This window comes from Nerophis ophidion, linkage group LG11 (assembly GCF_033978795.1).
Source record: "Nerophis ophidion isolate RoL-2023_Sa linkage group LG11, RoL_Noph_v1.0, whole genome shotgun sequence".
Taxonomy (NCBI): Eukaryota; Metazoa; Chordata; class Actinopteri; order Syngnathiformes; family Syngnathidae; genus Nerophis; species Nerophis ophidion.
In genome coordinates this window covers 1,282,648-1,300,784 of record NC_084621.1, presented here as the reverse complement: position 1 = coordinate 1,300,784, position 18,137 = coordinate 1,282,648, and the positions used below count along the sequence as shown (strand labels likewise).

The following is an 18,137-nucleotide window of genomic DNA, read 5'->3' as shown; positions in this document are numbered from 1 at the left end:
CACCACACCCGTAGCCACACCCCTCCGACTTTCAGGTACTATATAATCTCACTAAAACACTAGTAACACAATAAGCAGATAAGGGATTTTCCAGAAATATCCTAATAAATGTGTCTAATAACATCTGAATAGCTCCCACTGCCCTCGCCTTTTTTTTTCTCTAGTCCTTCACTCTCACTTTCCTTATCCACAAATCTTTCATTCTCGCTAAAACTAATGGGGAAATTGTCGCTTTCTCGGTCCAAATTGCTCTCCCTGCTGGTGGCTATGATTGTAAACAATGTTCAGATGTGAGGAGCTCCACAACCCGTGACATCACGCACACATCGTCTGCTACTTCCTGTACAGGCAAGGCTTTTTTATTAGCGACCAAAAGTTGCCAACTTTATCGTGGATGTTCTCTACTAAATCCTTTCAGCAAAAATATGGCAATATCGTGAATTTTATGACACATAGAATGGACCTGCTATCCCCGTTTAAATAAGAAAATCTCATTTCAGTAGGCCTTTAATGTTACTTTGTTTTAGGGCTGGGCGATATGGCCTTTTTTAAAATATCTAGATATATTTTAGGCCATATCGCGATATAAGATATATATCTCGATATTTTGCCTTAGCCTTGAATGAACACTTGATACATATAATGACAGCAGTATGATGATTCTATGTGTCTACATTCAAACATTCTTCTTCATACTGCATTAATATATGCTACTTTTAAACTTTCATGCAGAGAGGGAAATCACAACTAAGTCAATTGACCAAAAGTGTATTTATTAAACAGTGGAACAATCATTCATGTCATTTCCAAAACAGAATGTGAAAGATTGTCAGACATTTTAAAACAAGCTATTAGTAACTTTTTAGCAAAAAAAATCAAGCAGTGTGACTGTGAAATAATTACTGGATACAAAACACTGCATATAAAGTTTCCTATATTCCTGTTTTTTCTTGTAAAGCAGTTGGGTGTTTTATCACAATTATACATAATTATACATAATTATGGTTACAAAGCAAGCAAACAACAATTAATGACCAATGTATTCACATTCATTTTGAATAAAGTGCAACCAACACTTTAGGTTGTATTAGCAAGAGGAAACCTGTGTGCTCTCATTTTCAGTATTCAGAAATAATAAAAGTACTGTCAACGGCATTTTAACCGAAGATCTACATAAAATAATACAATTATAATATCAAAAATACAGTGCAACCAACATCTGTACAGGTTTAATTAACAGTTGATTTACCTGATTGTTGTTTTTTAACATAGAAATAATATAGTATATATTAAATATATATGTTTATATGTAAGTATATTTTTATGTAAAAACGGACAATAGCAATAACAACAAATCTAACTTGCTCACAAAACAAACAAACATTTTGTGTGTTTAAAAAGCTGCACACTGATGTCTTATTGATTATATTCTGGCAATTTTAGCACTCTAATACAGTGGTTCTCAAATGGGGGTACGCGTACCCCTGGGGGGACTTGAAGGTATGCCAAGGGGTACGTGAGATTTTTAAAAAATATTCTAAAAATAGCAACAATTCAAAAGTTCTTTATAAATATATTAATTGAATAATACTTCAACAAAATAAAGTAAGTTCAAAAAATGTGAAAAAAAAATACAACAATTCAATATTCAGTGTTGACAGCTAGATTTTTTGTGGACATATTCTATAAATTTTATATATATTGTAAAGATTTCTTTTTTGTGAAGAAATGTTTAGAAGTAAGTTGATGAATCCAGATGGATCTCTATTACAATCCCCAAAGAGGGCACTTTAAGTTGATGATTACTTCTATGTGGAGAAATATTTATTTAGAATCAAATCACTTTTTTTTTCAACAAGTTTTTACCTATTTTTGTCATGTTTTTTCCAAATAGTTGAAGAAAGACCACTACAAATGAGCAATATTTTGCACTGTTATACAATTTAATAAATCAGAAACTGATGACATAGTGCTGTATTTTACTTACTTATCTCTTTGCTCGGTTTAGGGGCTACTTGAATTGCAAACATGTTCACAGTGGGTATATTGATTGATTGATTATTTTATTAGTAGATTGCACAGTACAGTACATATTCCGTACAATTGACCACTAAATGGTAACACCCCAATAAGTTTTTCATCCTGTTAAAGTCGGGGTCCACGTTAATCAATTCATGGTAATCACTGAAAAACGGTTGAGAACCGCTGCTCTAATAAACTCAATGCATATAATTGTATTATTGATTAGTTCTTAACCTTTTAGCTAGCTTATAGATCGTCTGCTTACCTTTATGATTCCACCGCATTGGTGCTTAATGTTTAGTGTGTGTTTGTGCGTGTGCACATGCGATTGACATTTGTTATTGTGCCTTTTTCCAGTGAATTGCAAATTGATGCTGCTTGAAAACTACTTGGATTGATTTAGATAAGTTTAGCTGGCGGACTTTAGCAAAAACTATGTTGTAATCTATTTTTTACGACAAATTTGTCTCACACGCTAGCAAGGCACAAGTCAACAATCTTACCGATTTTGAGATCTAATCCTCCAGATGTCAGACATTCTTCCACTCTTGATGCTCTTGTATCACATATATTATAAAAACAAGATCTGCTTTGCAAAATAGGCAACATATTCATAGTTTTAACAAAAATAGGAGGAAATAGTTGCACACTTCTTATATTTTTTCCCAGCGATGTTGATGCAAGTGGCGGTACTGACTCGCGTGCCTCCGGAAGTGATAACGTCTCGAAATTTATTGGCGATAAATTTTTATTGTCGACAAGTTCTTCGAACCGTTGCACCACTAATATACTTTGTTCAGGAAGTTGGTCCGTCGTCGTAACCTGTTGCGCTGTTACTTCCGTCGCGTTTTTTGTGGCTGAACGTTGTGTTGTGACTTTGTTGTTGTATTGTGGCTTTGTTGTTGTATTGTGACTTTTGCAATAGTGCTGTAGCTGAAAGTTGGATCATATTTAACGTCTTTATCAATACAATTGGTAAACTTCATATAAAGTCTGCTGTTCTTAAATTGAATGTTTTCCTTTTTCTATTATCGATAAAATTGATCGATTTCCTTTCAGAACAATGTTGCATACCTATCTTCCGGAAGGCGAATTTGCTGAGCACTGTTCGCTGTAGTTGAATCCAAGGAATGTAAACATAGTGATTAATCGTTACACCCCTAGCGTCTATTACAGACCTGGGCAAATTAAGGGCCGGGGGCCACGTTCCCCAAATAATTGTTTTAGATCTTTAAGATGGAAAGTACACCTGCCATGAGATGTTTTCTAATGACCGTAAGTCTTCAACTATACTAAGTCTTTCCCTGCTTGGAATCTGCATGATATTCTAGTTACTATGGTCATCTAATTAGTTACTATGGTCATCTAATTAGTTACTACAGTCATCTATTTAGTTACTATGGTCATCTAATTAGTTACTACAGTCATCTATTTAGTTACTATGGTCATCTAATTAGTTACTACAGCCATCTATTTAGTTACTTTGGTCACTATGAGATATCTCAGATTGGAGGTGGGGGTTGTTGTTTACCCTTCGCGTTTATATTTCACTGTTTGTTGCATTTTTGTTGTGTTTCGTTTGATTGTGAAATATGTTGTCGATATTCAGTGTTTTATCCGTTATAGTTATTATTGTAAATACCACATTATTTATTGTCATGTACATTTTGAGTGTCTCTTTTAGTAAAAAAATGTCAAATTCCATTCCGTTTTTTAAGGCGGTCTGTCATAATGTTTAGAGCTTTCAATCATTATTGTGAGGTTTTGTATCAGTGTTCCTAAAAATAGATATACTGGCCCCTCAGACACACTTTTTTTAATCTAAATCTGGCCCTCTGTGCAAAATAATTGCCCAGGCCTGATCTATTATGTTGGGCAAGCACAGAATTACAGTCTATATGCAGAAAGTGGTTACAGTGCACAATAGCAGTTCTCCCAGTCATGCACGCACTATCTGAGACAGGCCTTGACAGACAGCTCATTAGCATACACTCTAAATGGTGTGAGTCATTGGGCTTACAAAAAACACTTTAAAATCATCCAAATTTCCGCAACACTCTTTCAATACACTGTAGCCAGACCATAAAGACTTATGAGGAATTGTTGACAAATAATGTTATGGAACTTGTTTACAAAACCCAAAACCAGTGAGGTTGGCATATTGTGTAAACCGTGAATAAAAACAGGATATAATAATTTGCAAATCCTTTTCAACTTATATTCAATTGAATATAAGACTAGATACTTAACGTTTGAACTGGAAAACTTTAATTTGTGCAAATATCAGCTCATTTGGAATTTGATTTTTAAAAAAGCTGGCACAAGTGGCAAAAAAGTTGAGGAATGCTCATCAAACACTTATTTGGCACATCCCACTGGTGAAAAGACCAATTGGGAACAGGTGGGTGCCATGATTGGGTATAAAAGCAGCTTCCATGAAATGCTATGTCGTTCACTAACAAAGATTGGCCGAGGGTCACCACTCTGTGAATAAATGCGTGAGCAAATTTTCCAACAGTTTACGAACAACATTTGTCAACGAGTTATTGCATGGAGTTTGGGGAATTTACCATCTCCGGCCCGTTAATATCATCAAAAGGTTCAGAGAATCTGGAGAAATCACTGCATGTAAGTGAGGATATTACGGACCTTCGATCCCTCAGGCGGTGCTGCATCAAAAAGCGACCTCTGTGTGTAAAGGATATCACCACATGGGCTCAGGAAAACTTCAGAAAACCGCTGTGAGTAACTACAGTTTATCGCTACATCTGTAAGTGAAAGTTAAAAGTCTACAATGCAAAGCAAAAGCAATTTACTGTATCAACAACAGGTTTGCTGGGCCTCAGATCATCTAAGATGGACTGATGCAAAGTGGAAAAGTTCTGTGGTCTGAAGAGTCCACATTTCAAATTGTTTTTGGAAACTGTGGACGTGGTGTCCTCCGGAACAAAGAGGAAAAGAACCATCTGGATTGTTATAGGTGCAAAGTTGAAAAGCCAGCATCTGTGAAGTAAATTCTATTTGTATAGCCCTTTTTCTCTAGTGACTCAAAGCGCTTTACATAGTGAAACCCAATATCTAAGTTACATTTAAAGCAGTGTGGGTGGCACTGGGAGCAGGTGGGTAAAGTGTCTTGCCCAAGGACACAACGGCAGTGACTAGGATGGCGGAAGCGGGGATCTAACATGCAACCCTCAAGTTGCTGGCACGGCCGGTCTACCACCTGAGCTATGCACCCCCATACCATCTTTGATGGTATGGGGGTGCATTAGTGGCCAAGGCATGAGTAACTTACACATCTGTGAAGGCACCATTAATGCTGAAAGGTACATACAGCTTTTGGAACAACATATGTTGTCATCCAAACAATAGTATCATGGACGCCCCTGCTTATTTCAGCAAGACAATGCCAAGCCACGTGTTACAACAGCGTTGCTTCATAGTAAAACAGTGCGGGTACCAGACTGGCCTGCCTGTAGTCCAGACCTGTCTCCCATTGAAAATGTGTGGCGCATCATGAAGCCTAAAATACGACAGCGGAGACCCCGGACTGTTGAACAACTTAAGTTGTACATCAAGCAAGAATGGGAAAGAATTCCACCTGAAAAGCTTCAAAAATTGGTGTCCTCAGTTCCCAAATGTTTATTGAGTGTTTTATAAAAGGAAAGGTGATGTAACACAGTGGTAAAAATGCCCCTGTGCTAAAAGTTTGTCAGTTCAAACATTAAGTATCTTGTCTTTGCAGTTTATTCAATTGGATAGAAGTTGAAAAGGATTTGCAAATCATTGAATTTTGTTTTTATTTACGAATTACACAACGTGGCAACTCCACTGGTTTTGGGTTTTGGAGATGATGATGATGATGATGATGATGTTGGGTCCATCAGACCCATATACTGGCACCACCATCCGTCACCACCTCCTCACCTTGGTGGTCACACTCTGCATCGATCTTGGCCAACTTTGTTGTTTCAAACACTTCAGCCCAAACACGACCTTGCAAGTGTTAGGTTTTGTTGAGGTTAAGAGTGTTGGCAGGACACAATTTGTTAGGAAGTCTCTGTACTGCTCCCGGGCGGCCGAGAGTTGCCATCTTGGAGGATGCAGATTGGGAGCAGACTCTGGGGCTAAATATCTGCATTCATTGAGATTGTTTCTGGGATGACAAACACTAATTGGGATGCTGCCCCACAGCATTATTCTGCCTCCACCAACAAGTCAATCAGCCCTCTTCTTTTATAAGGAGATATTGTTTGTCGATGTTGGGCACTTGGGACTGCAAGGGAAATAATTAAAAACAGGTGGGAGAGTGGAGAAGGTGTGTTTGCTCTGTTAGTGATTGTTTATCCATGCAGTCTCTGGGGAGAGCAGACATGAGGGAGAGTGGGATTATGGGTAAATGATGTGCATCATACAAACCCCGTTTCCAACTGGGTTGGGAAATTGTGTTAGATGTAAATAAAAACGCAATACAATGATTTGCAAATCATTTTAAACCCATATTCAATTGATTGATTTTTTGCAAATAATAATTAACTTAGAATTTCATGGCTGCAACACGTGCCAAAGTAGTTGGGAAAGGGCATGTTCACCACTGTGTTACATCACCTTTTCTTTTAACAACACTCAATAAACGTTTGGGAACTGAGTAAACTAATTGTTGAAGCTTAGAAAGTGGAATTCTTTCCCATTCTTGTTTTATGTAGAGCTTCAGTCGTTCAAAAGTCCGGGGTCTCTGCTGTCCTATTTTACGCTTCATAATGCGCCACACATTTTCGATGGGAGACAGGTCTGGACTGCAGGCGGGCCAGGAAAGTACCCGCACTTTTTTTTTTACAAAGCTACGCTGTTGTAACACGTGCTGAATGTGGCTTGGCATTGTCTTGCTGAAATAAGCAGGGGCGTCCATGAAAAAGGCCGTGCTTAGATGGCAGCATATGTTGTTCCAAAACCTGTATGTACCTTTCAGCATTAATGGTGCCTTCACAGATGTGTAAGTTACCCATGTCTTGGGCACTAATACACCCCCATACCATCACACATGTGTAAGTTACCCATGTCTTGTTCACTAATACACCCCCATACCATCACACATGTGTAAGTTACCCATGTCTTGTTCACTAATACACCCCCATACCATCACACATGTGTAAGTTACCCATGTCTTGTTCACTAATACACCCCCATACCATCACACATGTGTAAGTTACCCATGTCTTGGGCACTAATGCACCCCCATACCATCACACATGTGTAAGTTACCCATGTCTTGTTCACTAATACACCCCCATACCATCACACATGTGTAAGTTACCCATGTCTTGTTCACTAATACACCCCCATACCATCACACATGTGTAAGTTACCCATGTCTTGTTCACTAATACACCCCCATACCATCACACATGTGTAAGTTACCCATGTCTTGTTCACTAATACACCCCCATACCATCACACATGTGTAAGTTACCCATGTCTTGTTCACTAATACACCCCCATACCATCACACATGTGTAAGTTACCCATGCCTTGGGCACTAATACACCCCCATACCATCACACATGTGTAAGTTACCCATGTCTTGTTCACTAATACACCCCCATACCATCACACATGTGTAAGTTACCCATGTCTTGTTCACTAATACACCCCCATACCATCACACATGTGTAAGTTACCCATGCCTTGGGCACTAATACACCCCCATACCATCACACATGCTGGCTTTTACACTTTGCGTCTAACAGTCTGGATGGTTCGCTTCCCCTTTGGTCCGGATGACACAATGTCAAATATTTATAAGAACAATTTGAAATGTGGACTCGTCAGACCACAGAACACTTTTCCACTTTGCATCAGTCCATCTTAGATGATCTCGGGGCCAGAGAAGCCGGCGGCTTTTCTGGATGTTGTTGATAAATGGCTTTCGCTTTGCATAGTAGAGCTTTAACTTGCACTTACAGATGTAGCGACAAACTGTATTTTGTGACAGTGGCTTTCTGAAGTGTTCCTGTGCTAATGTGGTGATATCGTTTAGAGATTTTTGATACAGTGCCGTCTAAGGAATCGAACGTCACGGTCATTCAATGTTGGTTTCCGGCCATGCCGCTTACGTGGAGTGATTTCTCCAGATTCTCTGAACCTTTTGATGATATTATGGAGCGTAGATGTTGAAATCCCTAAATTTTTTGCAATGTCACTTTGAGAAAGGTTGTTCTTAAACTGTTTGACTATTTGCTCACGCAGTTGTGGACAAAGGGGTGTACCTCGCCCCATCTTTTCTTGTGAAAGACTGAGCATTTTTTGGGAAGCTGTTTTTATAGCCAATCATGGCACCCACCTGTTCCCAATTAGCCTGCACACCTGGGGGATGTTCCAAATAAGTGTTTGATGAGCATTCCTCCACTTTATCAGTATTTATTGCCACTTTTCCCTACCTCTTTGTCACGTGTTGCTGGCATCAAATTCTAAAGTTAATGATTATTTGCAACAACAAAAAAAAGTTTATGAGTTTGAACATCAAATATGTTGTCTTTGTAGCATATTCAACTGAATATGGCTTGAAAATGATTTGCAATTCTGTTTATATTTACATCTAACACCATTTCCCAACTCCTATTTTCCTTGCCTGCATTATTGCTATTTCCTGCATTCCAACACCCATTTTATTCACCAGCCAAACCCCAGAACTCGGCCACCACCATAACCGTGGAAGCGGCCACCAAGTCCATGGTCGTGGCTCGCTGCGAGTCTCTCAACGGCCGCCCCGAAGCGCAGATCCGCTGGGTTTCCGCCGCCAACGGCAACGACAGCACCACGTCCAAGCCGGGCACCGACAACACGGTGTCCATCAGCAGCGAGTACCGCATGGTTCCCACGGCGGAGGACAACGGTAAAGACATCAGCTGCGTGGTGTCACATCGGACCCAGGCCACGCCGGAGAGCTTCCAGATGAAACTTAAAGTTCAATGTAAGACTTGATTGGATGACTTCATTGTGCTGCTGCTTCCAGCGACTTTTGGCCCGGAAGGATTCATTGAATGCTTGTATTATGCTGTTCTTCCTCCTCCTTCCTGTCGTTCTCCTTCCCAGTTGCGCCCCAGGTGACTATAGTGGGTTATGACAATAATTGGTACGTGGGTCGTACAAATGTGCTGCTTACCTGCCAGGCTACTGGGAACCCGGTTCCGACAACCGTCCAATGGAAGGCGTGAGTACCGTCATGTCAGCGTTCTTTTTGCTGTCCCTTTTGTTCCCTTTTCTCCTCACCCTTCATCTCCAAGTCTGCAATCAGCACACCGCTATGCTGTAATCAGCTCTTTTTATTATTACCGCTGCAGCTCTGTGCTCCCATTACGGAAATAACCACTTCATTTCTCATAATGGACTCCGTGACTTGAGGTTTAACCCTCGCATGATGACAGACGCCATGTGGCACCAGTCCTGTTCCTGCGCTAACGGTCTTTTTCAGCCGCTAACATAAATGTGACAGTGAAATCATCGAAAGGGACGGAAATAGAAAAATGAAAGTATTGAACGCGGAGCCACAATCAGTCCCCAACATATTTATATTCATCAGGGATGTGGGAAAAAATCGTCTCGAATACGAATCAAATCGAATACGTTGTGCGATTCAGAATCAATTCTCATTTTTGAAAAAAGAGATTATTCAGCCTTTCTATTTTTTGACCTTTTTTAGCAGTATAATCCTAAAAAGAGCCAAGCACATGTGTCATTAAGAGGATCTTGGACTAACTTTCTGTTGCAGATACTTAATATACTGATCTTGGCAATTACACAGTAAATCTTAATTTTTTTAAATTAATTTTTATTTAAAAAAAACAAACCTATTTTTTATTTTTTAATTAAATCAACATAAAAAACACAATACACACTTACAATTAGTGCACCAACCACAAAAACCTCCCTTTTTCATGACAAAAACGTCCCTTTTTCATGACAAAGAAAAAAAAAAGAAAAAGGACCATCATATAAATGACCATTTTTTGGCAGTATATTCCTAAAAAGAGCCAAGCACATGTGTCATAAAGAGGATCTTTGACTAGCATTCGAAGGAGGTCTTCAAAAACAGCAGAGTGCTCCTGTAATTTAGAGGATCTTTGGTGAGCGTTTCCACGCTGGGTCTTTAAAAAGAGCATCTTATCAAAGAAAAGATCTTTGACTCCTATTTTTTTTGTATGTTGGTTTTGGCTGTAGGGTCTTTCACCTGCAAATTTTGCAGTCGTTTCTTAAAAAGAGCAGAGCACACCTGTCATTTAAATGATCTTTGACCAGCATTTCTATTTTTTTTTTTTTCAGTGTTTATTTTTATTTTTTTATCAATCCAACAAACCACTACACAGCAATACCATAACAATACAATCCATTTCTAAAACCAAAACTGAGCCAGCAACACTCAGAACTGCAATAAACAGAACAATTGAGAGGAGACACAAACACCACACAGAACAAAACAAAAGTAGTGAATATTATCAACAACAGTATCAATATTAGTTATCATTTCAGCATAGCAGTGATTAGAAATTATTAGACATTTATAAAAAAACAAACCAAAGAACAATAGTGTCACAGTGGCTTACACTTGCATGGCATCTCATAAGCTGGACAACACACTGTGTCCAATGTTTTCACAAAGATAAAATAACTCATATTTTTGGTTCCTTTAATAGTTCAAACAAATTTACATTATTGCAATCAGTTGATAAAACATTGTCCTTTACAATTATAAAAGCTTTTTTTTTTTAAATCTACTACTCTGCTAGCATGTGAGCAGACTGGGGTAGATCCTGCTGAAATCTATGTATTGAATCAATACACAATCCTTTTCAATCGGAAAAATATCGTTTTTGAATCGAGAATTGCGTTGAATCGAAAAAATCGATATATAATCGAATCGCGACCCCAAGAATTGATATTGAATCGAATCGTGGGACACCCAAAGATTCGCAGCCCTATTATTTATATTCATGTATATATTTATTTTCCTAGAATATTGACTATTTAGAAAAGGACACAATACTGATTATGTTAGTGTATTTTCTTAACGTACACCAGGGGTGCCCATTACGTCGATCGCGGGCTACCAGTCGATCGCCAGCCTGGCAATAAAAAAATAGACCTAAAAATTAGTGATCATCAATCTTCACTAAGACGTCACTTTCGTCATTTGATTGACATTCTCGGCACCCAAAGATCTTCTGAGTTAAGTTAGTTAAAGTTAAAGTACCAATGACTTGTCCTCTGCATTTGACCCATCACCCTTGATCACCCCCTGGGAGGTGAGGGGAGCAGTGAGCAGCAGCGGTGCCGCGCCCGGGAATTATTTTTGGTGATTGAACCCCCAATTCCAACCCTTGATGCTGAGTGCCAAGCAGGGAGGTAAAGGGTCCCATTTTTATAGTCTTTGGTATGACTCGGCCGGGGTTTGAACTCACAACCTACCCATCTCAGGGCGGACACTAACCACTAGGCCACTGAGAGATAACACTGGTTGATCGAGGGGAAGGCGAGAAACACTTTATTTCAACAGACTCTCGCATCTTACCTGCCGGCACAACGCTAAAGACCGACTGCACAGTTCCTGTCTTCACAATAAAAGCACTGCTTCATCCTGCCTGCGCTGAAAAAATAAGAGTCTGAAAGAAACTGGCGTGCACATAGTTGTATTTCTTGTAAAGTGTTTCAAAACGAGAATGCCAGTTGGACAAATAAGGTGCCAAAAACCGACCACTTTCATGTGGTATTGGACAGAAAGGAGGACTTTTTTTCTCATCCATTTGAAAATGTGGACGTTATAAGCACTACTGTCTGATTCCAATCAATGCAAGTCATCAGAATCAGGTAATACTCCAACTTATATTCTTGTCTTCATGAAAGAAAGGAATCTATACGTGTTAAACATGCTTGTATTATTATTAAACACCTTTAACTTGTTAACAAAAACGTGTATATAAGAATGAAGTAGATCCCCTCGACTTTGTCAATTGAAAAGTAGCTCGCCTGCAGTCAAAGTTTGGCCACCCATGACGTACACATTATATACATGTGCGCATAAATATGTAAATATACTTAGAGACTTAGACTTCCTTTATCGTCATTCAGATTTGAACTTTACAGTACAGACAACTCTATCCAAAATTGTCTTTACTTGCAATGAACCTGTATATGATATGAGATTTTAAGGGGTTGTTGTACTTTTTCAAATTTTAATTATTGGATTAGTACTCAGTCCATAAGTACACAAACGTGTACATCATGTTTAGTGACATGCTAATTGTTATTTTTACACTGTTTTTTTTTTTAAAATTCCATTTACTCTTCTGACTCCACCAGTCAGAGTTTAACACAGCTATAAGGAAGGACCCCTTGGACTTAAAAAAAATAGTTTTCATTCTGGTTGAGCTGTCAACCTGGGATACTACAAAATGTTGTACTTTTCAAGGTACCAAACAAATTCTACCATGTGCCGATTTAAGTAGAATCGAACAATACCATACTGTATTTTGATACCTTTGGTGAGACTTGACAGGGTCTCAAACACCTGGCGGGCAAACGGGTATATTTGTAGCGGACTGCCTCTTAATAGTGTTGCATATTTCCATACCAACAAAGAAAGTATGACTGATAAAAAGCGCTCAAAAGTAAGACTTGACCTATTGAAATGGGCTCGTTTAATGATAATTTGAATTGAAAATGCTGTATACATTCTACTTATGGCTGGCTGATATGGCCTTTTTTTAATATCTCCATATTTTTAGGCCATATCGCGATACACAAAATATATCTCGATGTTTTGCCTTGGACTTGAATAAACACTTGATACATATAATGACAGCAGTATGATGATTCTATGTGTCTACATTCAAACATTCTTCTTCATACTGCATTCATATATGCTACTTTTAAACTTTCATGCAGAGAGGGAAACCACAACTAAGTCAATTGACCAAAAGTGTATTTATTAAACAGTTATTAAGCAATGGCTCAAAAATTCATGTCATTTCCAAAACATAAAGTGCAAGATTGTCAGAGACATTTTAAGTGTCAAATAAAAATGAGCTGCATAATAGGAAATCAAAGAGTGTTCGTCCTTCGTTATGTGGTACATACTTTACTGAGGACATTATTATATTAAGTTGGAGAAGGAGATGTTGACATGCGGAGTAAACACTCTTCATTCTCTAGCAGGTGACTTTTCAAATGATGCTACATATTAGCAGTAATGCTACTTTTTGTAGCAACGCCATTTTGTCCCACACTTGACAAATTACGATTGTCTGTTCGACATATTCCCGCTTGAAGCCAAACCACCGCCAGACGATGGACCCCCTGCTGTTTTTCTTGGGAATGAATTCTTCCTTCATTCGCACTTTCTTTCTCTCGTATTACCACTCGCACGGCTCTGCTAGCATCACAGCCGATGTTACTCATGTTGCTACCTCTCTGCTCCGCGAGGGCGTATACGTATGTGACGTTTGATGTGTATAAGAAGGGGCGCTTGTCTGTGAGAAGGAGACATAGGAAAGAGTGAGAAGAGCCTGTAGTGTAATGTAATGTAAAAACAACTGCGTGAAAACGTATACTTGAATATCACGATATAATCATTTCCTATATCGCACAGAAACAAACCCGTGATAAATCGTGCATGTCAATATATCGCCCAGCCTTAATTCTACTGATTAGCATTAGTGGTCTTACACGACCATTTTAACGCCTCCAAATTTAAAAACTACGAGGCACGTTAGAATCAAACAGTGAGTGTGTAGTAAGTACAATATTTTCACTTTACAGAGCTCAGCAAAAGACAATATTGGCACTTTCAACTTGATGGCAACACAGATGACAAACTGAAATAAATGATTACTTGCAAATGAGACTCAGAAATATACAAAGCGCATTTATGAGTGTTAAATAATAATGGAAAATATGTTATTAAACAAATTAACATGTTTTACCTCATGAACACTCACAAGTACCTACTCAGTGGCCTGAGATGGGTAGGTTGTGAGTTCAAACCCCGGCCAAATCATAGCAAAGACTATAAAAATGGGAGCCATGACCTCCCTGCTTGACACTCAGCATTAGACTTGGAATTGGGGGTTCAATCACCAAAAATGATTCCCAGGCGTGCCACCGCTGCTGCTCACTGCTCCCCTCACCTCCCAGGGGGTGATCAAGGGTGATGGGTCAAATGCAGAGAATATTTTCGCCACATTTAGTATGTTTGAGACAATCATTGCTACTTTAACTTTAACTTTACTGTTGAGTACCAGTATTGATTTTCAGGGAAATGTGAAAGTTAACAATCTCTACACTAAATGCAGGAAAAGAGGAGCACAAACATAACTAAAGCCAGCTTTGTTTTGTATTTTTTTTTCTTCTTTTTTTCTCAAGCTGCCACACATCCTTGTTGCATTATGTAAGTTGGAGCTAATGCAATTTAACAGCAACCTAACCCAGCCACATTCCTCCAGTATGACAGGTGAGATGCCGGAAACTGTCCAGATCAAAGACAACCAGTTGAAGGTCCTCAAGGTGGACGAGAGCATTAACACCACTTTTGTCTGCGAGGTCAAGAACCGCATCGGCGTGGGCAGACACCAAATCACGGCGTTGGTCAGAGGTCAGTCAAACCATGCGGATAAGAAACACTACAGTATGTCGGTAATACAAAAATATTACAAACCCCGTTTCCATATGAGTTGGGAAATGGTGTTAGATGTAAATATAAACAGAATACAATGATTTGCAAATCATTTTCAAGCCATATTCAGTTGAATATGCTACAAAGACAACATATTTGATGTTCAAACTCATAAACTTTATTTTGGGAGGCAAATAATCATTAACTTTAGAATTTGATGCCAGCAACACATGACAAAGAAGTTGGGAAAGGTGGCAATAAATACTGATAAAGTTGAAGAATGCTCATCAAACACTTATTTGGAACATCCCACAGGTGTGCAGGCTAATTGGGAACAGGTGGGTGCCATGATTGGCTATAAAAACAGCTTCCCAAAAAATGCTCAGTCTTTCACAAACAATTTGTAAGCAAATTGTCAAACAGTTTTAGAACAACATTTCTCAACGACATATTGCAAGGAATTTAGGGATTTTACCATCTACGGTCCGTAAAATTATCAAAAAGTTCAGAGAATCTGGAGAAATCACTGCACGCAAGCGATGATATTACGGACTTTTGATCCCTCAGGCGGTACTGCATCAAAAAACCGACATCAGTGTGTAAAGAATATCACCACATGGGCTCAGGAACACTTCATAAAACCACTGTCAGTAACTACAGTTGGTCGCTACATCTGTAAGTGCAAGTTAAAACTCTACTATGCAAAGCCAAACCCATTTATCAACAATATCCTGAAACGCCGCCGGCTTGGCTGGGCCCGAGTTCACCTAAGATGGACTGATGCAAAGTAGAAAGGTGTTCTGTGGTCTGACGAGTCCACATTTCAAATTATATTTGGAAACTGTGGACGGGGTGTCCTCCGGAAAAAAAGAGGAAAATAAGCATCTGGATTGTTACAGGCGCAAAGTTGAAAAGCCAGCATCTCTGATGGTATGGGGGTGTATTAGTGCCCAAGGCATGGGTAACTCACACATCTGTGAAGGCACCATTAATGCTGATTGGTCCATACAGGTTTTGGAACAACATATGTTGTCATCCAAACAACGTTATCATGGACGCCCCTGCTTATTTCAGCCAGACAATGCCAAGCCACGTGTTACAACAGCGTGGTTTCGTAGTAAAAGAGTGCGGGTATTTTCCTGGCCCGCCTGCAGTCCAGACATGTCTCCCATGGAAAATGTGTGGCGCATTATGAAGCGTAAAATATGACAGTGGAGACCCCGGACTGTTGAAGGACTGAAGCTCGACATAAAACAAGAATGGGAAAGAATTCCACTTTCAAAGCTTCAACAATTAGTTTCCTCAGTTCCCAAACGTTTGAGTGTTGTTAAAAGAAAAGGTGATGTAACACAGTGGTGAACATGCCCTTTCCCAACTACTTTGGCACGTGTTGCAGCCATGAAATTCTAAATTCATTATTATTTGCAAAAAAAATAAAGTTTGAGTTTGTTGTCTTTGTAGCATATTCAACTGAATATGGCTTGAAAATGATTTGCAAATCATTGTATTCTGTTTATATTTACATCTAACACAATTTCCTAACTCATATGGAAACGGGGTTTGTATAACTGGAGACAACTATTAATGATTAATGATGCAAAAGCTCTCAGTTTTTCTGCACTTTATGATGATTTTGAACATTTTCCTTTTCATCATCCTCTTCTATTCAGCCGCGTAAGCTGAATGTCATAACACGGTTTAAAGTAAATGTGGCATTTCATTTTTCTTCCCCCCACCAGAAATTAAAGCACACTTCATACAGGTTCAATCTTATATTTAAAAAGAAAAAAAGAAACCCTGACTTGTTTGCAAACTTTCTCTAAGCTGAAGAACCTGAATGAAATAGTCTTTCATCACACATGCAAACATTACTGTTAGTTTACACTTTCATGCAGCGTCCCGGGGACACACACACACTTTGCTGGGTGTGGAATACAGTCAGGTGTGTAGTGATGGGCTTAGAAGGTCCATGGTGTGTGTGAGTGTGTTATTGTGTGCCTGTGACCTCGCCTCCTCCCGTGGACCACTTTTAATTGCATGACGCGCCCTCCTTCTTGAGTGCAGCTTCATGACGCTTTCCCATTTAAAGTTTCCTCCATGCTGCGGTCGCGACTTGACTTCCTTTTTTTTGCTTTTGTGTTATTTTATTATTTCTTTTAATGAGCCGAAGAAGTTCATTCTGTGAACGTGATGATCAAAAAAGAATGAGGGGGGGGGGAATAAAGATAGCGGCCGGCAGTGATTACAGGAGAGACTTAAGTAAAGCAAATGAGCAGCGTTCATTAATGGGAAGCAGCGCCTTGAAGATGAGGCGGCCGTCTCCAGGAGAGACACTAATGACTCCCATCAAGTGCATTTTTACCCTTGCCTTGGATTTGAGTTTAATATTCCGCATGTACAAACCCCGTTTCCATATGAGTTGGGAAATTTTGTTAGATATAAATATGAACGGAATACTATAATGCAAATCCTTTTCAAGCCATATTCAGTTGAATATGCTACAAAGACAACATATTTGATGTTCAAACTCATAAACATTTTTTTTTTTGCAAATAATAATTAACTTAGAATTTCATGGCTGCAACACGTGCCAAAGTAGTTGGGAAAGGGCATGTTCACCACTGTGTTACATCACCTTTTCTTTTAACAACACTCAATAAACGTTTGGGAACTGAGGAAACTAATTGTTGAAGCTTTGAAAGTGGAATTCTTTCACATTCTAGTTTTATGTAGAGCTTCAGTCCTTCAACAGTCCGGGGTCTCTGCTGTCCTATTTTACGCTTCATAATGCGCCACACATTTTGGATGGGAGACAGGTCTGGACTGCAGGCGGGCCAGGAAAGTACCCACACTCTTTTTTTACGACGCCACGCTGTTGTAACACGTGCTGAATGTGGCTTGGCATTGTCTTGCTGAAATAAGCAGGGGCGTCCATGAAAAAGACGGCGCTTAGATGGCAGCACATGTTGTTCCAAAACCTGTATGTACCTTTCAGCATTAATGGTGCCTTCACACATGTGTAAGTTACCCATGCCTTGGGCACTAATGCACCCCCACACCATCACACATGCTGGCTTTTCAACTTTGCGTCGATAACAGTCTGGATGGTTCGCTTCCCCTTTGGTCCGGATGACACAATGTCGAATATATCCGAAAACAATTTGAAATGTGGACTCATCAGACCACAGAACACTATTCCACTTTGCATCAGTCCAACTTAGATGATCTCGGGCCCAGAGAAGCCGGCAGCGTCTCTGGATGTTGTTGATAAATGGCTTTTGGTTTGCATAGTAGAGCTTTAACTTGCACTTACAGATGTAGCTACAAACTGTATTTAGTGACAGTGGTTTTCCGAAGTGTTCCTGAGCCCATGTGGTGATATCCTTTAGGGATTGATGTCGGTTTTCAACCCATATTCAAATGAATATGGGTTGAAAAGGATTTGCAAATC

General features: G+C 39.3%; 1 protein-coding gene across 3 annotated transcripts in view; it reads left to right on the top strand.

Moving 5' to 3' along the window:
• si:ch73-22o12.1 (nectin-2) overlaps positions 1–18,137 on the top strand; it is a 359,691-nt gene that overhangs the window by 157,211 nt on the left and 184,343 nt on the right. For all 3 annotated transcript variants that reach the window (XM_061914808.1, XM_061914807.1, XM_061914806.1), the window contains exons 4-6: positions 8,699–8,992; positions 9,115–9,232; positions 14,517–14,665. In XM_061914808.1, the coding sequence (XP_061770792.1) occupies positions 8,699–8,992; positions 9,115–9,232; positions 14,517–14,665 (561 nt within the window). The remainder of the gene's footprint in view (positions 1–8,698; positions 8,993–9,114; positions 9,233–14,516; positions 14,666–18,137) is intronic.